The 26,033-nt window shown below is 42.7% G+C and overlaps 1 protein-coding gene across 4 annotated transcripts in view; it reads left to right on the top strand.

Annotated features, from left to right (window-relative positions):
* LOC140735263 (tetraspanin-15-like) overlaps positions 1 to 26,033 on the top strand; it is a 240,030-nt gene that overhangs the window by 118,317 nt on the left and 95,680 nt on the right. For 3 of the 4 annotated variants that reach the window (XM_073060128.1, XM_073060120.1, XM_073060138.1), the window contains exon 5: positions 10,521 to 10,637. The exons of the other annotated variant lie outside the window; for it this stretch is intronic. In XM_073060128.1, coding sequence (XP_072916229.1) covers positions 10,521 to 10,637 — 117 coding nt within the window. The remainder of the gene's footprint in view (positions 1 to 10,520; positions 10,638 to 26,033) is intronic. 4 annotated transcript variants of the gene reach the window in all.

Raw genomic sequence — 26,033 nt, 5'->3', positions numbered from 1 at the left:
CTGCCGGTTAACTGTCGGCTAACTATTACTTGGATTGCACTACCTGTATGTATAATCTATATTTTCATTTATATTTATCATTATTATTGTTATGAGCAGAGAGACAACATCTGCCGGAAGTAAATTCCTTGTATGTGCATAGGTACTTGGCGATTAAAGTCTGATTCTGATTCTGATTCTGTACCTCCTGCCTGATGGTAACAATGAGAAAAGGGCATGCCCAGGGTGTTAGAGGTCCCAATTAAAATTGTCCTCAAATCATCCAGCAATGTAGAACAGAATCAATTACATTAATTGACATTCCCCTCACACAATAATGAGACAAACAGCTTCTATGGAATTATCCTGAAGCAAGCTCTTTGTTCTGGCTTCTTTCCAGACCTGATGAAGGGTATTGGGCCGAAACGTTGCCTCTCCATTCCTCTCCATAGACGCTGCCTGACCTGCGGATTTCCTTCAGCTTTTTGCGTGTGTAAATTAAATTAACTGATGCAAGCAAACGAGTGACTGTCCTGGTTGGGGAGTTCAATTTTCCCCCTGCTCTTATGAAGTTAAAAGTGGGTCCTTTACACCTAGCGTTGGGTGCCAGGTGGTTCTGAATCACACGCCCGTGGACAGGTGATAACTCGCATGCCTGTTGTTTCTGTTAGGCATCTGAATGAGGTACCAGTGGACTCCAGGAAGAAGAACTCCAGCAGGTGAATAGGTTACAGAACCTAAGCTAAAAAACCAACACTGTAGAGCAGTGGAACTTTGTTCTACTGTGAGACTTCTTGAATCTTCCTGTGTCTAAAGTTCAAGTTCAAAGGACATTTGTTATCAAAGTATGCATGCAGTATATAGCCCTGAAATTCATCTTCACCACCACTTTCCCCCCAAGACAGTCACCAAACAAAGAACCATGCATGGAACCAAATGCGTTCAAGGATAATCATCGAACATCAAGCCCCACCCCACCCACACGCAAAACAAAAAATGTGCTAATGGCAACAAAAAAAAGATTGAAAACACAGAATATGACATGCAAAAGGCGTATTTCAGTGCAGTTCAATTCCATCTGACTCTGTACAGTTTGAATCACACAGAACGCTAGAAGAACTCGGGTAGCATCTATGGAGGGAAATAGAAAGTAGACAATTCAGGCTGAGACTCCTCACCCATCCAACTTCCTATTCTGGCTTCCTTTCCATTCCTGATGAAATATCTCAGCCTGAATCACTGACAGTGTGTTCCCCTCCATAGGTGCTGCCTGACCTGAATTCCTGCAGAATTTTGTTTGTTTACTTATTTATTTATTCAGATATAATGTGGAGTAGGCCCTACCGCTCCTTTGATTTAATCCTAGCCTAATCATGGGACAATTTACAACGACTGATTAACCTACCAACTGGTACGTTTTTGGACTGTGGGAGGAAACAGGACACCTGGAGGAAACCCAGGTGGTCACTGGGAGAACGGACAAACTCCTTACAGGCAGCGGCGGGAATTGAACCCTGATTACCGGTACTGTGGAGCGTTGCGCTAACCACTACAATGCCATGCCACCCTCTGTTGCTCTGGATGTCCAGCATCTACAGAATCTCTTGTGTTTACAGTCTCAATCATATATTTTCATGTCTTTTTCTTTGATGTTTCTTTTCTTTGAGGATACATTAGCGCCTGGACTGCCAATAACTATTCAAGAAACTTCAGGAGAAAACACATTTTGGCAAGAAAAAAACAATTTTAAACAGAACTTTGTCCTCCCTTGCATAAGGATGAAAATTATTGAAGTTTTATTTTTTAATTATCAAGGCGGACAGCCGTACTTGAAAAGCAATCCCTCCGGCTCAGCAATCTATCGTTACAGAATCTGTCATGAAATTAAATCTTGTTAATTGACATATTCAGAGCGAGCACTTAGTTGAGTGAAAATCTAAATTAGCTGGTTCTAAATTTTAATTAAATTGTGCTTTGTCACAGCAGGTACAAAATCCATCAAAGTGTTCCAAGTTCCAAATATCACACAATTCTGTTCCTATATTGATAGAAAGTATTATTTGAAATCACGTTTGTTTCATGTTCTTCTTCAGAATCAGAATCTGAATCAGGTATCACTGGTATAAGTTATGAAATTTGTCAACTTTGCATCAGCAGTACAATGCAATACATGATAAATATATTAAAAAACTGAATTATGGTAAGAATATATGTATATTCAATAGTTAAGATAAGTGGTACAAAAGATAGAAATTTTAAGAAAAAGTAGTGAGGGAGTGTTCATGGACTCATTGTGGAGAGGAAGCTGTTCCTGAATCGCTGAGTGTGCGCCTTCAGGCTTCTGTATCTCCTACCTGATGGTAACAGTGAGAAAAGGCTACGAAGAGGCCACTCTCAGGTTGGAGGAACAATACCTCATATTCCGTTTAGGTAGCTTTCAACCTGACAGTATAAACATCAATTACTTTAACTTCCAGTACTTTTTCCCTCTCCCCCTTCTCTCATTTTTCATTCCCCACTCTGGTTCCCTTCTTACCCCTTCTCTTCTCCTCAGCTGCCTATCACCTCCTCACGATGCCCTCCTCCTTCTCTTTTTCCCATGGTCCACTCTCCTATCAGATTCCTTCTTCTTCAGCTCTTCACCCTTTCCACCTATCACCTCCCAGCTTTTCACTTCATTCCATCCTCTCCCACCCACCTTCCTACCAACTCACCTAGCTTCACCGTCACCTTCTATTTGTACTCCTTCCCCTCTCCCCAACTTCCTTCTCTGGCTTCTTTCCAGTCCTGATGAAGGCTCTTAGGTCAAAACGTCGACTGCTGAGTTCCTCCATTATTTTGTATGTGTTGCTTACTGTTCTGGACAATACAGGATGATTGAGCCTGACTGCTGGATAGTGTGAATGAGATGACACTTAACGGGTCAGTCGATGGTACTTTGGAAGGCAGTTCATGGCTTAAGTCTCAGGTCACTTGATAACTCATGTAGAAAACTGATCCCAAGAACTCTTCTGCTAGGTTCAAGCATTATAGAAATACTTTTCCAATCAGTCTGTTTCTCCTCCTCTCTCCACTTTGCCATTTTTGTAAATTAATTTTAAACATCACTGTAAAATTTGTCACGTCTGTGTCCATGAACTTTCGGACAATGCATTCTAAATTAGAGCAACATCTTCGTAAAAGTACCTTCTCGTGTCATCTCTGGTTCTTTTAACATTGCCTTTAATCTACACTCTTATCAGGTACACCTGTACTCCTGGTCAATAATGCAAATATCTAATCAGCCAATCATGGGGCAGCAACTGAACACATAAAAGCATGCAGACATGGTCAAGAGGTTAGGTGGTTGTTCAGATCAAATATCAGAATGGGGAAAGAAATGTTCCCACAACCAATGGACTCACTTTCAAGGACTCTTCATTTCATATTCTCGTTATTTATTGCCTGTTTATTTATTTACTATTATTATTTTTCTTTTTGTATTTGCACAGTTTGTTGCTTTTTGCACTTTTGTTGAACACTCAAGTTGGTGCAGCCTTTCATTGATTCTGTTATGGTTATTATTCTGTACATTTACTGATTATGCCTACAAAGCGATGAATCTCAGGGTTGTATAAATGTACTTTGATAATAAATTAGCTTTGAACTTTGAACTTTGACATGCGATCTCGGTTACTTTGATGGTGGAATGATTGGTGGTGGCAGATGAGGTGGTTTGAGTATCTCGGAGTCTGCTGATCTCCTGGGATTTTCATCCACACCAGTTCTCTGGAGTTTACAGAGAATGGTGCGAGGAACAAAAATCATGCAGTGATAGCCACAGATCCATGAGCAAAAATGCCTTGATAATGAGAGAGGTCAGAGGAGAACGGCCAGACTGACAGAAACGTGACAGTAACTCAAATAACCATGTGTTACAACAGTGGTGTGCAGAAGAGCATCTCTGAATGCTGAACATGTCGAACCTCGAAGTGGATGGGCTACAGCGGCAGAAGATCACATGGGTGTTCACTCAGTCGCCACTTTATTCAGTACAGGAGGTACTAAATAAAGCGGCCATTGAGAATTTGTTCTCAGTCTACCACTGAAACTCTCTCACGACCATTGAGCACCGCCATCAAATGTCCTCCTCAGCTGCCGTCCTCCAGAAGGAATAGCTTAAGCTTCCCCATTCTCTTCCTCGTTCCCTCATGTCTCTCTTTGTTGTGAACATCCCAGTAAACTAAAGATATAATAAAATAGGAGCACCATGCTAGTCTGGTGGTTAGCGTTATACTGTTACAGAGCTTGTACAGTCTCCCGGTGACCACGCGCGTTTCCTCCGGGCGCTCCCGTCTGCTCCCACATTCCAAAGGCGTGCCAGTTTGTGTTAGTAAGTCGTGGGCTTGCTATGTTGACACCAGACTCACGCCAACACTTGCAGGCTGCCCCCAGCACATACTCGCACTGTGTTAGTCGATGATGCATATGATGCATTTCACTGTATATTTTGATGTTTCAAATGTACATAAGACAAATAAAGCTAACCTTTAACTCTGGCCTATGGCAGAATAGAACCTAACACCGATTTGAGACTAAGTCTGCGATCCACTGTAAAACACCAGAATGTGTCAGTACTTTATTTCACTGCAGCCTAACAACTTATTGCATCATCTTCAAGAACTTTCTATGCATAATCCCCTGGCCTTTATATCCCTTTAAAACAGGACCCACGGACCCCTTGCTTAATAGTATTGGTGCATGAGTCAAAAAGATTGGGAATCTGTGCTTTAAAAGCATACTACACTGTCTAACCTTATTCTTCCTACTAAAATACATCATGTGTTAACTTCCACCAGCCCATTTATATACCCTGATCTGTTTCTCTGCTCCTCCCTTTTCTGAGTTTTTGTGTCGCCTATAAACTTAGAAACTTTCAGTCCAATTTGTGAGTATTCCTATGAAAAGAGAGATCAGCTTTATTTATTACATATACCGGTACATTGAAACATACAGTGAAATATGTTTGTACCAATGAGCCAGCGGGTTGCTGGAGGCAGCCAAGTGTTACCATGGTTTCATGCCATCTTAGCATGCCCACAACTCACTAGGCCATGAGTCTTTTTTGAAATGTGGGCGGAGACTGGATCACCTAGATTAAACCAACATGGTCACAGGGAGAATGTACAAACTCCACCGGTCCTCACAGAGGGATCAGAAGAGGAAAGAGTGAGCAGTTTCAAGTTTCCTGGTTGTCACCGTATCCGAGGGGCTATCCTCGGCCCAATATACCGGCACAGCTTCAAAGGAAGCTGCCTTTCATTAGGAGTTTGAGGAGGTTTGGTTTGTCGCCAAAGACACTTGCAAATTTCTACAGATGTACTGTAGAGGGCATTCTAACTGACTCCATCACCGTCTGGTTTGGGGGGGTGGGGAGGTGAGTGAGGGGCTGTTGCACAGGATCGAAGTAAGCTGCAGAGATTTGTAAACCTGGTCATTTCCATCATGGATACTAGCCTCTGCAGTATTCAGGACATTTTCAAGGAGCGATGCCTCAAAAAGACAGCAAGACGGCATCCATCATTAAGGATCCCCATCTCCTTGATCATTCCCCGTTCAGGAAGGAGGTACGGGAGCCTGAAGGCACACACTCAACAATTCAGGAACAGCTTCCGAATAGACATTGAACCCATGAACACTACCTCACTACTTTCTTATTTCTATTTTTACACTACTTATTTAATTAAACTATTTAATATAAATAAACATTTAAAGTAATTCACATCTTTTTTCTCTAATGTTATGTATTTCATTGTGCTGCTGCTGCAAAGACAACAAATTTCGTAACACAGGATGGTGATATTAAACCTGATTCTGATTGTTCTCCTTACAGATAACGGTGGGAATTGAACCCCTGATAGCTGGCGCTGTAATAGCGTTACGCTAACCATTGCTCTGCTGCCCACATAATTAATCCATTTCTCCTCATTTCCATTTTTAATTTTAAATTCAAGTATTAAGTTAATTTATTGTAAACTTTATCACATCTGCGTCCAACAGCTTTCAGACAATGCATTCTGTATCATAGCAACAGTCTGTGTAAAAAGGCTATCTTCTCATAGCTTGGGATAGGGAGAAGAGACCTACTGGAGAGAGGAAGGTAGATCAGGTGTGACGCTGAAACTGGCCTCCAGCCAGCATTCCCAGCCTGGTATTCACGGACCCCTCACTTAATGGTATTGGTCAATGGCATAAGTAAAGGTTGGGGTAGTTAGGTTTTAGACCATAAGACATAGGAGCAGAATTAGGCCATCTGGCCCATCAAGTCTGCTCCACCACTCAACCATGGCTGATCCTTTTTTTCTATCTTCTCCTCAACCCCAGTTCCCGGCCTTCTCCCCATAACCTTTGATGGCATGTCCAATCAAGAACCTATCAATCTCTGCCTTAAGTACATCCAGCGACCTGTTTTCTAATCAGGCAAAATGTTTCTGACTAACAATGAGTCTTCTGCACCAACAACTAGGACTAAAGTTTAAAACTTCAGTCGACTTCACTAGCTCACTAGCGTGGCTAACTTCACCCACCTCAATTCAGAACTGATTCCACAAACTGGGCGCACTTTCAAGGACTATACAACTCATGTCCTCAGTATTATTTATTGACTATTAATTCTATATTTGCACAGATTGTCTTCTTTTGCACATTAGTTGGGTGTCAGTCTTTGCTTGCAGTTTTATCACTAATTATTGTTCTACTGTCAATGCCCGCAAGAAAATGAATCTCAGGGTTGTGTCGGGTGACATAAGCTCAGTGGCCACTTTATTAGGTACAGTAGTGGAATCCGTTCTGCGGCTGTATCCTATCCACCTCAAGGTTTGATGTGTTGTGCATTCAAAGATGTTCTTCTGCACACCACTGTTGCAATGTGTGGTTATTTGAGTTACTGTCGCCTTCCTGTCAGTTTGGACCACTCTGGCCATTCTCCTCTGACCTCTCTCATTAACAAGTTATGCCCACAAAACTCTGACTCATTTCCTGTTCTTTGCACCGTTCTCTGTAAACTTTAGAGACTTGTGCACGAAAGTTAAAGGAGATCTGCAGTTTCTGAGATAGTCAAACCACCCCTGTCTGGCTCCAACAATCCTTCCACGATCAAAGTCACTTAGATCACATTTCTTCCCCATTCTTGACGTTTGGTCCGAACAACAGCTGAACCTCTTGACCATGGCTGCATGCATTTGTGCATTGAGTTTTTGCCACACAATTGGCTGATTAGATACTTGCATTAACAAGCAGGTGACAGGTGTACCTAGTAAAGTGGCCCCTGAGTGTATACATACTTTGATAATAAATTGACTTTGAACTTTGAACTCAGTACAACTGTTGCTTAATGAAAGTATGATTTTGGGTTTATGACTTGATTGAGTTGGTGAGTTGAGTATTGAAAGGACATTGGGTGGATAAAGACTCAATTGTAAAATCGGGAGTTTTAATAACAATGAAACAAGCAGTGATAATAGTACTCAGCATAAGACTTACAAAAGAACAGCGGAAATTTGCAATTACCGCACTTGTGCTTACAACCAGTTGGAGATGTGTTGAATAGTTATGTGATGAGCAACATTGTCATGAGAAATGAAGTGGAGCTATCTTAACACAGGATTGGCCTGTCAGCCGATATATAATTGTAGAAGACGCTTAAAGGAGTGTTTTGTGTTTGATTAGCTCAGTGCTGCTCTTACAGGCAATTACTCTCTCATTGTTGGCTTCTCAGCAGCTGTGCTGATGTTGAATAGCTCTTTAGCACTGATATTCCACCACCATAACAAAAGACAAAGGATATCGACGACACTTTCCTGGCAGTATCCAGATCCTTCTTTTCCTGGGGTTAACTGAGCTACCTTCATGGAATAACCCAGACTGACCATTTCGTAGCAGTCAGCATGATCGTTCATATTGACGCAACGATCCTGTGGCGATCTGTTAACAAGGGTGGCCAACAAGAACAGGTCCTCCAGTCTGTGTGAAAGAAAATGGGAAGGTGATCTACCCGTGTTAGCTGTAACTGCAGAGACTGACTTTCCTTGTAATGGCCTAGCAGGAATTAAAGTTTCCAGGCAACATTAAAGATTAACTTTATTGATCACCTGTATATCAAAACATTGAAACACAGAGTGAAATGTGTTGTTTGTGTCGGTGACTAGCGCAGTCAGGTCAGAATCAGGTTTAGTGTCACCGCCATATGTTGTGAAATTTGTTAAGTTTGCACCAGCTGTACAAGGTAATACATGATAAATATAGAAAAAAATGAAATAAATGAATTACAGTAGATATATATGTGTGTGTGTGTGTGTGTGTGTGTGTGTGTGTGTGTGTGTATATACAAACCCCATTTCCAGAAAAGTTGGGATATTTTCCAAAATGCAATAAAAACAAAAATCTGTGATATGTTAATTCACGTGAACCTTTATTTAACTGACAAAAGTACAAAGAAAAGATTTTCAATCGTTTTACTGACCAACTTAATCGTATTTTGTAAAAATACACAGATTTAGAATTTGATGGCTGCAACACACTCAACAAAAGTTGGGACAGAGGCATGTTTACCATTGTGTTACATCACCTTTCCTTTTAATAACACTTTTTAATCATTTTGGAACTGAGGATACTAACTGTAGTAGATTTGCAATTGGAAATTTTGTCCATTCTTGCTTGATATAAGACTTCAGCTGCTCAACAGTCCGTGGTCTCCGTTGTCTGATTCTCCTCTTCATGATGCGCCATACATTTTCAGTAAGAGATAGATCTGGACTGGCAGCAGGCCAGTCAAGCACACGCACTCTGTGTCTACAAAGCCACGCTGTTGTAGCCTGTGCAGAATGTGGTCTGGCATTGTCCTGCTGAAATAAGCATGGACGTCCCGGGAAGAGACGTCACCTTGATGGCAACATATGTCTCTCTAATATCCTAATATACGCCTCAGAGTCAATGGTACCTTCACATACATGCAACTCACCCATGCTGTGGGCACTGATGCACCCCTATACCATCACAGATGCTGGTTTTTGCACCTTTTGCTGATAACAATCAGGATGGTCGTTTTCATCTTTGGCACGGAGAACTTGACGCCCGTTTTTTTCTGAAAACTAGCTGAAATGTGGACTTATCTGACCACAGCACTCGGTTCCACAGTCTTTCGGTCCATCTGAGATGAGCTCGGGCCCAGAGAACTCGCCGGCGTTTCTGCATAGAGTTGATGTATGGCTTCCTCCTTGCGTAATACAATTTCAAGTTGCATTTCTGGATGCAGCGACGGACTGTGTTAAGTGACAATGGTTTTCCGAAGTACTCCCAAGCCCAGGTGGCTATAATTGTCACAGTAGCATGACGGTTTCTTAGGCAGTGCCGCCTGAGGGCTCGAAGATCACACGCATTCAACAGTGGTTTCCGACCTTGCCCTTTACGCACTGAGATGTCTCTGAATTCTCTGAATCTTTTCACAATATTATATACTGTAGATGTTGAAAGACCTAAATTCTCTGCAATCTTGCATTGGGAAATGTTCCTTTTGAACTGACTAACAATTCTCTCACGAATTTTGGCACAAAGGGGTGAGCCACGACCCATCCTTGCTTGCAAAGACTGAGCCTTTGATGGACGCTACTTTTATACCCAGTCATGATAAGTCACCTGCTACCAATTAGCCTGCTTAATGTGGAGTCTTCCAAACCGGTGTTACTTGAATATTCTGTGCACTTTTCAATCTTATTTCAACTCTGTCCCAACTTTTGTTGAGTGTGTTGCAGCCATCAAATTCTAAATTTGTGTATATTTACAAAATACAATTAAGTTGGTCAGTAAAACTACTGAAAATCTTTTCTTTGTACTTTTGTCTGTTAAATAAGGGTTCACGTGAATTAACATATCACAGATATTTGTTTTTATTGCATTTTGGAAAAATCCCAACTTTTCTGGAAATGGGGTTTGTAAATAGTTAAGTTAAAAATAGCACAAAAGCAGAAATAATAAAAAGAAGGTGATGGGTTCAATGTTCATTCAAATATCAGATGACAGAGGGTAAGAAGCTGTTCCTGAATCGTTGAATGTGTGCCTTCAGGTTTCTGTACCTCCTTCCCGATGGTAACAATGAGAAGAGGGCGTGTCCTGGGTGGTGGGGGACTTTAATGATGGACGCTGCCTTTCTGAGGCGCCGCTCCTTCGATACTACAGAGGCTTGTATCCACAATGGAGCTGACTAATTTTACAACTTTCTGTAGCATCTTCCGATCCTGATGTGTTGGGGCAGTCTGCAGGTGTTGCTATGCCTCTTGCACCATCACAGCATGCCCACAACTCTACCGTTAATCCATATGTCTTTGGAATGTGGGAGGAAGCAGGAGCACCTGGACAAAATCCATGCGGTGACGGGGGCGGGAATATACTAAACTCCCTACAGAGAGCAGCGGGAGTGGCAGCTCTTGGATTAACCTTCCTCATCCTGCTCTTTCACGTACCTTTGCTAAGTTCAGCATTAATTCCAAGCTTTCTCTGGCTAACAGTTCTCGTGCTGTGGAGGAGATGAGTACAAGGACTGGAAGGTGAACCATTACCATGAATGTAATGCGCCAGGACCGACGGCCTGTGGAGTGCCCTACACCTGCTGCATCCAGGAAGAGGTAGGCTTCCATCCAACAGCTCTGACGTTGTCTATCCTTTCACATGTTAGGTTCAGTTGAGCATTTGTTGGTAGAAACATTTCCCCAATGGATGTTTGAAACTGCCGAGAAATCGGATTTCAACTTTATTTTGGTGCGCTTTGTGAGATGGCAACTGATTATTGATCTGCAAAAAAATCAGGAAAATGAAAGAAGCAGACTTGATGGGCCAAATGGCCTAATTCTGTCCTATGTCTGAAGGTCCTTGGCAAAATGCTCAGAAATCATTAGTAACACACACAAAATGCTGGAGGAGCTCAGCAGGTCGGGCAGCGTCTATGGAACCATCAACGTTTTGGGCTGAGACCATTAGATCAGGACTGCAAAGGAAAGGGGAAGAGGGCAGAGTAAGTAGGTGAGGGTGGTTGGGGAAGGACTATAAGTGGCAAAGTGATAGGTGGAACCATATGGAGGAGGAAGGTGAGGGACGGGAATGAAGTGAGAAGCTAGGGAGTAATATGTGGAAAAGATAAATGGCTGGAGAAAAAGGAATCTGATAGGAGAGGAGAGTGGACCGTGGGAGAAAGGGAAGGTGGAGAGCGCACCGGGGGAGGTGAGGAGAAGAGAAGAAATAAGTGAGAAGCCAGAGTTGGGAATGGAAGAAGAGGGAAGTATTACCAGAATTTAGAGAAATCGATGTTCGCGTCATCAGCTTGGAGGCCACCCAGACAGCACCACACTAGTGTAGCTGTCAGCGCAGCACTCCTACAGCTTGGGGTGTCAAAGTCCAGATTTAAGTACCAACACTGTCTGTAAGAAGTTTCTCGGTCGGAGTGCATGGGTTTCCTCCGGGTGCTCGGGTTTCTTCCCACAAACCAACGATGTACCAGTTAGTAAGTTAATTGGTTCTTGTGAATTGTCCTGTGATTGGACTAGGCTTAACAGGCTGGTAGTGCGGCCAGTGGGCTCGAAAGAAATGGATAAACATGAGGTGGTGTTTCTCCAACCTTATTGAATTTTTTGAAGAAGTTACGAGGAATGTTGATGAGGGTAAGGCAGTGGATGTAGTCTATATGGACTTCAGCAAGGCCTTTGACAAAGTTCCACATGGAAGGTTAGTTAAGAAGGTTCAGTCGTTAGGTATTAATGCTGGAGTAATAAAATGGATTCAACAGTGGCTAGATGGGAGATGCCAGAGAGTAGTGGTGGATAATTGTTTATCGGGATGGAGGCCGGTGACTAGCGGGATGCCTCAGGGATCTGTTTTGGGCCCAATGTTGTTTGTAATATGCATAAATGATCTGGATGATGGGGTGGTAAATTGGATTAGTAAGTATGCCGATGATACTAAGGTAGGAGGTGTTGTGGATAATGAGGTGGGTTTTCAAAGCTCGCAGGGAGATTTATGCCGGTTAGAAGAATGGGCTGAACGTTGGCAGATGGAGTTTAATGCTGAGAAGTGTGAGGTTCTACATTTTGGCAGGAATAATCCAAATAGAACATACAGGGTAAATGGTAGGGCATTGAGGAATGCAGTGGAACAGAGAGATCTAGGAATAACAGTGCATAGTTCCCTGAAGGTGGAGTCTCATGTAGATAGGGTGGTGAAGAAGGCTTTTGGAACGCTGGCCTTTATAAATCAGAGCATTGAGTACAGAAGTTGGGATGTAATGTTAAAATTGTACAAGGCATTGGTAAGGCCAAATTTGGAATATTGTGTACAGTTCTGGTCACCGAATTATAGGAAAGATATCAATAAATTAGAGAGAGTGCAGAGACAATTTACTAGGATGTTACCTGGGTTTCAGCACTTAAGTTACAGAGAAAGGTTGAACAAGTTAGGTCTCTATTCATTGGAGCGTAGAAGGTTGAGGGGGGATTTGATCGAGGTATTTAAAATTTTGAGAGGGATAGATAGAGTTGACATGAATAGGCTGTTTCCATTGAGAGTAGGGGAGATTCAAACGAGAGGACATGATTTGAGAGTTAGGGGGCAAAAGTTTAAGGGAAACACGAGGGGGTATTTCTTTACTCAGAGAGTGATAGCTGTGTGGAATGAGCTTCCTGTAGAAGTAGTAGAGGCCAGTTCAGTTGTGTCATTTAAGGTAAAATTGGATAGGTATATGGACAGGAAAGGAGTGGAGGGTTACGGGCTGAGTGCGGGTAGGTGGGACTAGGTGAGATTAAGAGTTCGGCACGGACTAGGAGGGCTGGAATGGCCTGTTTCCGTGCTGTGATTGTTATATGGTTATATGGGATTCGCCTCATCATGGCAGGAGAGCAGGCCATGGACCGACATGACAGGGTGAAATGTTACTCAATTATACACACACATAATGGACTCAAATCACTGCACAGTAATGCTTCTTGTAACAGTATCTCTAACATAATGAACACAGATAGGCAGTGGAAACGTTGATATATTATGTTGTCTGTGATAGATTCAAACCACTGTTTCTTTTGCAATGAAGCTGCAGCAAGATTATACTTCATTCGAAGACTACTTTGAGAGATTGTTGTTATTCACATGGTTCCTCTTTTGTATATTGTGAGTATGAGGCTTTCAGAGTCTCCAGGGGCTGAGAGTTCAGCCACCCAGCACATGTACACCCTGTCCGCGTGTCCCCCGCCACCCAGTGTACATGTACACCGTCTGAGTGTTCCCCACCACCCAGTGTACATGTACACCCTGTCCACGTGTCCCCCACCACCCAGTGTACATGTACACCCTGTCCGAGTGTCCCCCGCCACCCAGTGTACATGTACACCCTGTCTGAGTGGTACCTCCACCCCCTACATTCCCCCACTCACAGACACACTCTCATTCTGTACTGGTCACTGTTCATCTTTTATTGCTGCTGTTTCACATATTTAAACAACTGCTTGTTTTATTATAATAGTAACATTATACTGTCTCACATAAACATTTACCCCGCACGTCACAGCAACCTGTCAATCTTCAGACCTTGACACTCAGGGACTTGTGCTAATGTTATTTTGTGACTCTGTGTGTTGGATTGTAACTATATGTGCTGCGTATGACTGTTCATACTGTGGTTGCACATTGGCCGCAGAGGAATGATGTTTCATTTCACTGTATACTTGTGTATGGTTGAATGACAATAAGCTTGAAATTGATTTAGGAACTTGCAGGAAAATGATGGCCTATTTAAGCAAACACGAGGAAATCTGCAGATGCTGGAAATTCAAGCAACACACACAAAATGCTGGTGGAACACAGCAGGTCAGGCAGCATCTATAAGGAGAAGTGCTGTCGACGTTTTGGGCCGAGACCCGTCGTCAGGACTAACTGAAAGGAAAGATAGTAAGAGATTTGAAAGTAGCAGGGGGAGGGAAAAATGCGAAATGATAGGAGAAGACCGGAGGGGGTGGGGTGAAGCTAAGAGCTGGAAAGGTGATTGGCAAAAGGGATACAGAGCTGGAGAAGGGAAAGGATCGTGTGACGGGAAGCCTAGGGAGAAAGAAAGGGGGAGGGGAGCACCAGAGGGAGATGAAGAACAGGTAGAGTGATGGGCAGAAAGACAGAGAGAAAAAAGGAGTGGGAAAGAAAACTAAATTTTTCAGGGATGGGGTAAGAAAGGGAGGAGGGGCATTAACGGAAGTTAGAGAAGTCAATGTTCATGCCATCAGGTTGGAGGCTACCCAGCTGGTATATAAGGTGTTGTTCCTTCAACCTGAGTGTGGCTTCATCTTGACAGTAGAGGAGGCCATGGATAGACATATCAGAATGGGAATGGGATGTGGAATTGAAATGTGTGGCCACTGGGAGATCCTGCTTTCTCTGGCGGACAGAGTGTAGGTGTTCAGCTAAACGATCTCCCGACGCAGACTGGGAAACATAGAAAACCTACAGCACAATATAGGCCTTTGGCCTACAAAGCTGTGCTGAACATGTCCTTATCTTAGAAGTTACCTCAGGTTAGCCAATAGCCCTCTATTTTTCTAAGCTCCATGTACCTATCCAGGAGTCTCTTAAAGGACCCTGTCGAATCCGCCTTCACCACCGTCGCCGGCAGTCCATTCCAAGCACTCAACATGCTGCGTAAAAACTTACCCTTGACATCTCCTCTGTACCTACTTCCAAGTACCTTAAAACTCTGCCCTCTCGTGCTAGCCATTTCAACCCTCAGAAAAAGCCTCTGACTATCCACACGATCAATTCCCCTCATCATCTTGTACACCTAGTTAGTCTAACATGAACCATTCACCATCAGTTCTCATGTCCATGCTCTCTTCAGAATTCTTGGACACGTCCCAATAAACTGGGAGAAACTTGCTTGTCAGTTCCCATCTTACCGTTTCATTACCTTCAACAACAGTTAAGTAGCTTTTTAAGTGAGCATGTCTTGTGGAAGTTGGAACAAGACAAGGGTTAAGCACATAGTGTGCAGTCAGCCCAAGCAAGAAAGGTCTTTGAAGAGCCTGGTTTCCCATTCTACAGCAGTGAACCAGAGTCATTTGGCTTATGGAGAGAAGACAGAATGTAACATAGGTTACACACCAAATGAGGGCCAATTACTTCACTAAGTTTGAAGTATCATTAGTTGTTAGGTCAAGAGTTTGCCTAGTTATTTATTGATTGATTGAGATACATCACGGAACAGACCCTCTGACCCTTTGAGCCACACTGACCAGGATTGATTTAATCCTAGCCTAATCATGGGAAAATTTACAATGACAAATTAACCTACCAACCGGTACTTCTTTGGACTGAGGTGGGAAACTGGAGCACCCGGAGGAAACCCACGTGGCCACGGTGAGAATGTACAAACTCCTGACAAACCGTGGCAGGACTTGAACCTGGGTTGCTGGTACAGTGAAGCATTGCTAACCACTACCATGCCACCCATAGCTTGTAGTTTTGATTTTTGAATGGTGATTGATCTTCCAAATAAGGTCATTTCAACACACACAGTTTGCCAAATGGTCAATATCTGTAACTGTTAGTCAATTCTGTATAAAAATGGCCTGTCTCTGTTCAGTCTTAAGAACAGTGTGGTGACAGGAGCCAGGCTTTTCTCCTTGAGCACAGGTAAATAAACCGTGATTGAGGAATGACTGTCAGTTTTCAGAGCCCATTTCATCAGGAATGTCATTGTGACTCTCTAACCCACCAGAACAAATCTATTCAAATCCTAAACTACCAAGAACAAAGAAAAAGCATTCAAGGAAATGCTCGCGTCATTCCCTGTACTATGTCCTCTGCTTATACGACTAGGCTCAAAGCACCATGATGCAAGATTTAATTTGGTCCACCTAGATTTCCACATAATTCTACAAAAAGCAATCAGACTATCTACTTGGCATTTCATAAATATCAAAGTACCATTTTGTTTCAAGTGAATTTAATTCTGTCTTTGATAATGTTTTTAAAACTGTTTGAAATCGCTTTTCTTGCAGTTCTTGCTTTCTGCTTACAGTTGCAATTCATCCCTCTTGGCTTTCTGGTTCTTGCTCTGGGCTCTCCCTTTCTTCTCCAGCATCCTTCCCTTCCTCCTGTAAGCTAACACCACGACGCTTCAGCTTGCCTACACGCTCTAAAACTATTAATCCTTCTCTGTGACGCCACTATCATCAAACCATTGCCATGTACCTGTGAAAAGCGCTCCTCATTTCTCTCAGAGGTTATTCAGATACAGATTTATCTATCGTGTGTACCTTCAAACATTCAGTAAAATGTGTCATTTGTGTTAACCCAACACATGCTGGGGGCAGCCCACAAGTGTCAGAGCACATTCCGTTGCAAACACGGCATGCCCACAATAAAGTTCAAAGTTCAAAATAAACCGTGGTATCGAAGTACATATATGACACATGACACCATATGCAACCCTGAGATTCATTTTCTTGTGGGCATACTGGGCAAATCTATAGAATAGTAATTATAAAAGGATCAATGAAAGATCAACCAGAGTACAGAAGACAACAAACTGTGCAAAATTCAATTATAAATAAATAGCGATAAATAACGAGAACATGAGATGAAGAGACCTTAAAGTGAGATCATTGGTTGTGGGAACATTTCAATGGAAGGGCAGGTGAGTGTAGTTACCCCCTTTTATTCAAGCCTGATAATTGAGGGGTAGTAACTGTTCTTGAACCTGGTGGTGTGAGTCCTGAGGCTCTTGTACTGTCTACCTGATGGCAGGAGTGCGATGGCAGGGTGGTGGGGATCTGTGATAATGGATGCTGCTTTCCTACAATAGTGTTTCAAGTAGATGTGCTCAATGGTTGGGAGGGCTTTACTGGGCCAAATCCACTACCTTTGGTAGGAATTTCCATTCAAAGGCATTGGTGTTCCCATAGCTGGCTGAGTCCATTACAGATCTAGGCAGAGAATACAGAAAACAGCAAGTGACAAAGCAACAACAGCAAATCAAGCCCTGTTCCTCACCTTTCTCCCTCCACCCACACATGTATACAGTTCTCCGACTATTACAGCACTTTGATTCTTCAGAATGGCTTCACAGATCAACAGAGCTTCAAGCACACACACTTGGGATGCACATCAATGGAACAGTAAAAGTTTCTGTCAGGTTGTGTGCATAGATAATTTTGTTCAGAAATGGAGAAGTCATGCGCCACTGTGAAGATGGAGCAGTGCATGAGAAGAAATGCAACAGGTTCCAGATCTCACGGTCGTGAAGTGAGCAAAGTTATGAGCCCACAGGTCTCATTTATGATAATCTGCATCCTATCAGGCTTTTGGATCAGTGTGTGCCCTGTGAGATGAATGATGTGTCGAAAGTAATCAGATGTGGTGTGGAGAGGAAGAATTTGGTCTCAGTCAAGAGAACAATGGACTGGGGCAGCGTGTCTGAGAGATGGATAAACTCTTAATAAGGGAAAAGTTTAGACGGTGGCCCACACCCTACTGAGCCCAAGGACTCAGGTTTAATATCACCAGCATACGTTGTGAAATTTATTGTCTTTGCGGCAGGAGTACAATATAATAGATAATAATAGAAAAACAATGTGAATTGCAATATATATATGGTAAATAGAATTAAATAAGTAGTACAAATATAAAAATAAACTAGTAGTGAGTTAGTGTTTATGGGTTCGATGTCCATCCAGAAATCAGATGGGAGAGAGGAAGAAGAGGAAGGTTCTCTCTCTCTCTCTCTCTCTCTCTCTCTCTCTCTCTCTCTCTCTCTCTCTCTCTCTCTCTCTCTCTCTCTCTCTCTCTCTCTCTCTCTCTCTCTCTCTCTCACCCCCTCTCTCCCTCCCTCCCCCCTCTCTCCCCTCCCCCTCTCTCCCTCCCTCTCCCCTTCTGACTGAATATTGCCTCATGTAGCACTGTCCCGTGATTACCCAATGCATTATGAGAGTAATGGTAGATTGAACATAGCCCAGCACATCACACAAACCAATCTTCCATCCTTGGACTCACTTTACACCACACGCTGTCGGAGAAGTGCTGCCAGGATAATCAAGGACACGACCCACCCAGCCAACACACTTTTGTCCCACTTCCCTCCGGGAGAAGGTTCAGGAGCATGAAGATTCGTACGGCCAGATTTGGGAACAGCTTCTTTCCAACTGTGACAAGACTGCTGAACAGATCCTGACCCAGATCTGGGCCGTACCTTCCAAATATCTGGACCTGACTTGCACTACCTTACTTTCCCTTTTCTATTTTCTAATAATGATTAATAATTTAAATTTTTATTATATTTACTTCGATTTGTATTTCAGGGAGCGCGAAGCGCAGAAATAAATATCACTGTGATGATTGTACACTCTAGTAACAATTGGTGACAATAAAGTAAAGTAAAGTAAAGATTTGGCATGATCTCCATGCGAGGCAGGCAGACCGCTTTCAAAATAAAATCCTTTGAAGGAGAGATTTATTTATTTAGAGAGACGGTCCCTTCTGGCCCAATGAGCTTCAACACTAGACAATCCACCTATTTAACCCTAGCCTACTCATAGGAAAATTTACAATGATCAATTAACCTACTAACAGGTACATCTTCTGATTGTGGGAGGAAACCCACATGCTCCCGGGAAGGACCTACAAACTTCTAAATGACGGCGTCAGAATCGAAACAGCTACCCTACTGTGGCACCCTGCTGGTCGCCTTCAGTCCCTTGTATTCATTCGCAGATCCCAGCCTCTTATCTTTGTGCTGCTACCAGTGACAATAATATGTTAACTTCATCCAATCCTTCTGGTGTTCTGATTCCGTGAAACATAAGTTGGTTTACTCTTGATTTGTACTGAGAAGTTTGTTCTAACGCATTGTTGGTCTTGATCGAAAAGAGGCAGTCACCATGTCACTTGGGAATCAATGGGTTTTGAAATTATGCCCAAGGCTTTAATGATCTGAGTAGCTCATTCTTGATGTGAGCTCAATGATGGATGAGTTCTCTACACCGATTTTGCATAGCTACAGAACTGTTGAAAAGACTTAGGTGCATATATATAACTAGGGTGTCTAAGGCTTTTGCACAGTACTGTATTTGTCAACATGGAGGAGAGAGCGAGTTTGTAAAATCTGGCGGGAGGAAAGGATGTTTGGCATGGCGAAGGTGGAGCGCCTGGGAGGGATGTGAGACAGCTGGCAGAGAAGGAGTGCCAGTGGTGGGGCGGGGGTGCAGCCACACCCAGCCCTGAGACACCAGAAAAGGTTATTTGATTCCAAACAATTGGTTTATTGATCATCACAGAATATCTCAAGTGCTTCCTGCTCCCTCCCCTCTCCCTTCCCCTTTTACCAACCCTGATTCTCCTCTCCCTGCCCCCTTCCCACTCTCAGTAGAGACCCATATCAGAATCAGGTTTATCATCACTCACGTATATCATGAATTTTTTTGTTTTGGAGCATCAGCATTACAGTGCATTGCATAAAGTTACTACAGTACAGTGCAAAAAATCTTAGGCATCCTAGCTATATACATATATATATGTGCCTGAGACTTTTGCACAGTACTGTATTTGGCTGAAATGAGAAAGTAAGTTTTCCATAGCTTTCTCAATTAGAGAGCGAAGCAGCAGAAAATTCTGTTTTTTTTTGGCAATTTTATTTGTTCTGCTGATGCAAGCCAATAACCAGCCACCCGCTGTAGTGGACATGACAAGACCAGAGATAGTGAGAGAGATCAGCATCCATGCAAACATTCAGGTTTGACCAAGGAACACTCTCACATTGTGTGTCGGGAAATGAGCACTCCACCAGAATAGAGTCCGACCTCACCTGTATTCCGTGTACAGCCTTCTCTATAATTCTAAATAATTGTTAAAGTCAAGTTTGCTGTCAAATCCACAAGTACATGTGTGAATCAATGCAATAAAAACCTTACTTGCAGCAACATGCAGACACGTGGCATTTTCAGACACCACATCCACAAGAAAAACAGAAATCAAACATAATTTTTTTAACAAGAAGAATACAATATGCTTATTTGCAAAAAAAAATTAGAACAAGGAAAAGCAAAGTTCATTGCATTGCAAAGTGCTCATAGCGTTGCCATACTGAGGTGGTGATTGGGGTGGCATAGATTAGTTCAAGAACCAGATGTTTGAAGGGAAGTAGCTGTTCTTGAACCTGGTGTTGTGGAACCTCAGGCTTCAGTTCCTCCTGCACACAGGAGGCTGTGAGAAGATGGCATGGATGTCGGGGATCTTTGATACTGGGTATCACCTTCTTGAAGCAGCACCTCATGTAGACATGACCAATGGTGGGGAGGAACGTGGCCAAGATGTACTGGGTTGAGTTCACTATTCAATGTCGTGAAATTTGTTAACTCTGCAGCAGCAGTACAATACATGATTAATATAGAAAAAAACTGAATTACAGTAAGTATATATATAATATGTATATACAGTGCCTATAAAAATTATTCATCCCCCTTAGAAGTTTTCATGTTTTGTTGTTTTACAACATTGAATCACAGTGGTTTTAATTTGGCTTTTTTGACACATAATCAACAGAAAGACTTTTTCATGTCAAAATGAAAACAAATTTCTATGTATTGGTCTAAACTTATTACAATTATTAAACACAAAATAATTGATTGCATAATTACTCACCCCCCTGCAGGTCAGTATTTAGTAGATGCACCTTTGGCAGTAATTACAGCGTTAAGTCTGTGTGTATAGGTCTCTATCAGCTTTGCACATCTGAATGCTATGACTTTTCCCAGTCTTCTTTACAAAACTGCTCGAGCCTGTCAGATTGCATGGGGATTGTGAGTGAACAGCCCTTTTCAAGTCCAGCCACGAGTTCTCAATTGGATTGTGGTCTGGACTGAGTTGTCCGCTCAAGAACGTTAACTTTGTTGTTTTTAAGAGTGGACATGGAGAGGATGTTTCCTACAGTGGGGGAGTCAAGAACCAGAGGGAAAAGTCTCAGAATATAAGGATGTCCCTTTAGAATAGAGATGAGAAGGAATTTCTTTGCCCAAAGGTTGTTGAATCTATGGTATTTGTTGTCACGGATGGCTTGGAAGCCAGGTCATTAGGTATATTTAAAGCAGAAATTGATAGGTTTTTGATTAGTAAGGGAGTCAAGATTACGGGGAGAAGGCTGGACAATGGGGTCAAGAGAGTTAATAAATCAGGCACGATGAAATGGCAGAGCAGAATCGATGGGCCAAATGGCCTCAGTCTGCTCCTGTGTCTCATGGTGTTATAACTTCTCTGACAAGTAACACCTTAAAGCTAAAATGCCCTTTGAACAGAAATAGTTAAAAGTTTATTTGAAAGCTTTCTCTGTATTAGAAACGGTTCACATTTATTATCTTCAAAAGGCAAGAGAGCAGTTTGAAGGAGTGTTACCTTTGGATCCAACATGATAGCATCTTTTTCTCTTGGATGAGCAAAGGAAGAAATATTTTTCTCACGAAATAGCAGTATAGCAAGAAGCTGATGTGCGTTAACTTAATACCATTTGTTGGATGTCAAGAAAATCAACTTAAGTAGCCATCACTACCCCTCTGTGGGATTATAAACAAGATAAGAGTATTATATCTTAGAGAAGTCTTCAGGCAGCAGTCAGAGTATCATTTCTTCAATGAAGTTGGATGAAGGGAAGCTGGTACTGAAAGAGTCCTGATGATTGCTTGCTTTAAAGTCTAGCAGTAATTAAACAGATATACAGTATAAATCATAATTGATTTATTGATAATAGATATACAGAACAACTCATAATTAATACATCATGGGTTGTAGGGTGGAGATATATCAGTACCAAAGGAGTGTTAGGTGCTCCTTCTCTCCACTAATCTGTAGGTCAAGGTGTAGCACCTGCTTAGCTCCCTCCCCCCACCCCGATCAGGGTCGGGTGAAGCGATGGACGGTCGTATGTGCAGCTGGTGCATATCACAATTCCTGGTTATGTGACCACTGACGCCAGGCAGACAATCTCTGAAGAATATTAGTAAGTTCCGGAATATTAAGTGTGTAGTAGAGAAAGGTGAGGCGGAACAAGTGATAAGGAGGACACATGTACAGAGGGATGGTCTGACGGAACATGGAGTTAAATGTGCAGAAAGAATAAGTAAATTTAGGAAGGACAACAAAATTCTAGGGGCGTATAGCCCGATGGGAGTTCGGGGAGCTGGGTTAAGCACAATAGGCAGCGATTCAAACAGAGAGAGGAGAAATGGGCTAAAAATTCTATATCTGAATGCACAAAATCTCAGAAATAAGGCGGATGAGCTTGAAGCTCAGGTGCGAATGGGTAACTATGATGTTGTTGGGATAACAGAGACACGGCTGCAGGGAGATCAGACCTGGGAAATGAATGTACAAGGGTATACGTGCTATCGTAGGGACAGAAATGTGGGGTGGGGTGGCCGTTGGTGAGGAATGAGATTCAGTCCTTTGCAAGGGGGGACATAGGATCAGGAGAAGTGGAGTCTGTGTGGATAGAACTGAGGAACAGTAAGGGCAAAAGGACCCTAATGGGTGTTGTCTACAGCCCACCAAACAGTAGCATGGATATTGGGTGCAAGTTGAATAGGGAGTTAACATCGGCATGTGGCAAAGGTAATGTCGCAGTAGTCATGGGGGATTTCAACATGCAGGTGAACTGGGAGAATCAGGTTGGTGCTGGACCCCAGGATAGGGAGTTTGTAGAGTGCCTACGGGATGCATTCTTGGAACAGCTTGTACGAGAGCCGACCAGGGACAAGGCTATTCTGGATTTAGTGTTATATAATGAACAGGATTTGATAAGCGATCTTGAAGTAAAGGAGCCATTAGGAGGTAGTGATCATAATATGATAAGTTTTTATCTGCAATTTGAGAAGGATAATGGCAGCTCGGAGGTGTCAGTGTTGCAGTTGAACAAAGGAGACTATGGAGCCATGAGGGAGGAGCTGGCCAAAGTTAACTGGACGGATATCCTAGCAGAAAAGACAGTGGAACAGCAATGGCAGGTATTCTTGGGAATAATAATAATAACAATAATAATAATAATAATAATAATAACAAGGTGCAAAATGAGTTCATCCTCCAGAGAAGGAAGGATTCAAAGGGGGGAAAGGGGCCACAGTGGTTGACAAAGGAAGTCAGAGATTGCATAGCATTAAAAAAAAGGAAATATGACAGAGCTAAGGTGAGTGGGAGGACAGATGATTAGGAAATTTTTAAGGAACAACAAAACTTAACTAAAAAGGCAATACGGGGAGAAAAAATGAGGTACGAACGCAAGCTAGCCAGGAATATAAAGGAGGATAGCAAAAGCTTTTTTAGGTATGTGAACAGAAAGAAGATAGTTAAGAACAATGTTGGGCCCTTGAAGAATGAATTGGGTGAAATTGTTATGGGAAACAGAGAAATGGCAGAAGAATTCAATAAGTACTTTAGATCTGTCTTCACTAAGGAAGACACAAGCAATCTCCCAGATGTATGGATGGGCCAAGGACAGAGGAAATGAAACAGATTGACATTAGGAAGGAAACGGTGATGAGTAGACTGATGGGACTGAAGGCTGACAAATCCCCAGGTCCAGATGGTCTGCATCCTAGGGTACTAAAGGAGGTGGCCCTGGAAATTGCGGATGCATTGGTAATCATTTTCCAATGTTCCTTAGATTCAGGATCATTTCCTGAGGATTGGAGAATGGCTAATGTTATCCCACTTTTTAAGAAAGGAGGGAGGGAGAAAACAGAGAACTATCGACCTGTCAGCCTAACATCAGTAGTGGGAAAGATGCTAGAGTCCATTATTAAAAATGAAATAGTGGCATATCTAGATAGCAGTGATAGGATTGGGCCGAGCCAGCATGGATTTACCAAGGGCAAATCATGCTTGACTAATCTATTGGAGTTTTTCGAGGATGTAACCAGGAAGTTAGACAAGGGAGATCCAGTGGATGTAGTGTACCTCAATTTTCAGAAGGCATTTGATAAGGTCCCACATAGGAGATTGGTGGGTAAAATCAAAGCTCAAGGCATTGGGGGGAAGATATTGACATGGATAGAAAACTGGTTGGCAGATAGAAAGCAAAGGGTAGCGGTGAATGGGTGTTTCTCGGAATGGCAGGTGGTGACTAGTGGGGTGCCACAGGGCTCGGTATTGGGACCACAGCTGTTTACCATTTACGTCAACGATTTAGATGAAGGCATTGAGAATAACATCAGCAAGTTTGTTGATGATACTAAGCTGGGTGGCAGTGTGACATGTGATGAGGATGTTAGGAGAATTCAGGGAGACTTGGATAGGCTGGGTGAGTGGGCAGATACTTGGCAGATGATGTTTAATGTGAATAAGTGTGAGGTTATCCACTTTGGGAGTAAGAATAGGAAGGCAGATTATTATCTGAACAGTGTAAAGTTAGGTAAGGGAGAAATACAAAATCTAAGAGTCCTTGTTCATCAGTCACTGAAGGTGAATGAGCAAGTGCAGCAGGCAGTGAAGAAGGCTAATGGAATGTTGGCCTTTATTACAAAGGGAATTGAGTACAAGAGCAAGGAAATCCTCTTGCATTTGTACAGGGCCCTGGTGAGACCACACCTGGAGTATTGTGTACAGTTTTGGTCTCCAGGGTTAAGGAAGGACATCCTGGCTGTAGAGGAAGTGCAGCGTAGATTCACAAGGTTAATTCCTGGGATGTCAGGACTGTCTTACGCAGAGAGGTTAGAGAGACTGGGCTTGTACACGCTGGAATTAAGGAGATTGAGAGGGGATCTGATTGCAACATATAAGATTATTAAGGGATTGGACAAGATAGAGGCAGGAAATATGTTCCAGATGCTGGGAGAGTCCAGTACCAGAGGGCATGGTTTGAGAATAAGGGGTAGGTAATTTAGGACAGAGTTAAGGAAAAACTTCTTCTCCCAGTGAGTTGTGGGGGTCTGGAATGCACTGCCTCGGAAGGCAGTGGAGGCCAGTTCTCTGGATGCTTTCAAGAAGGAGCTAGATAGGTATCTTATGGATAGGGGAATCAAGGGATATGGGAACAAGGCAGGAACCGGGTATTGATAGTAGATGATCAGCCATGATCTCAAAATGGCGGTGCAGGCTCGAAGGGCCGAATGGTCTACTTCTGCACCTATTGTCTATTGTCTATAATATTGATAATGGCTGGGGTCACCCATCTTGTAAAGACACTGCCCAGAAGAAGGCAATGGCAAACTACATCTGTAGCAAAATTTGCCAAGAAATCTGGACTGAAGAAGAATAAGCAGAAGAAAAGAACAGTTGTATATAAGGTGGGCAGATGAGGTGATCTGAGACCATGATCCGACACGGTACCACACAATACAGAATAATGAAGTGCACAGATTCATGGAATAGTCCGTGTCTGAAATACTGACTGAATCCATTCCACCAGTTCTTTCAAAGAACAACATTCTAGTAAGAGCATTCCCATTTTTTACTTCAAATTTACTTGTATCCACCTGCCATTCCTGATCTTTCGCATATTAATTCAAACCTGTGCCCTCCGATTGTTTTTCTTTCAGTGAGAAGACTTTTCACTATATTTTGCTATGGTAATCTTGACAAACCTTAATAAATTTCCTCATAACTTCACTACTCAAATGAGAATGGCCCCAACTTTTCTGCACTATTTATTTATTTTCTATCTAGCTATCATCCAGCTGTCTATCTAGCTATTTATGTAGCGATACAGCACGGAATCAGCCCTTCGAGCTGCACTGGCAGGCAAAGCCTCAAAAACCTCAATTTAACCCTAACCTAATCACGGGACAATTTATAACGACCAATTCACCTACCTGGTACATCTTTGGACTGTGGAGGAAACCAGAGGAAAGCCACACATTCCACGGCGAGGACGTGCGGAGACTCCTTACAGAGGGTGCTGGGATTGAACTCTGAACTCCGGAACGCCCTGAGCTTTAATAGTGTTGTGCTAACTGTGGCGCTACCATGACACCCCCTAATTTGTTGTTTATTGACAGCCAAAGAGTTGGGACTGAGAC

Source organism: Hemitrygon akajei, chromosome 1, assembly GCF_048418815.1.
Source record: "Hemitrygon akajei chromosome 1, sHemAka1.3, whole genome shotgun sequence".
Taxonomy (NCBI): domain Eukaryota; kingdom Metazoa; phylum Chordata; class Chondrichthyes; order Myliobatiformes; family Dasyatidae; genus Hemitrygon; species Hemitrygon akajei.
The sequence above is the reverse complement of the archived record's forward strand: the minus strand, read 5'-3'. Positions and strand labels throughout refer to the sequence as shown.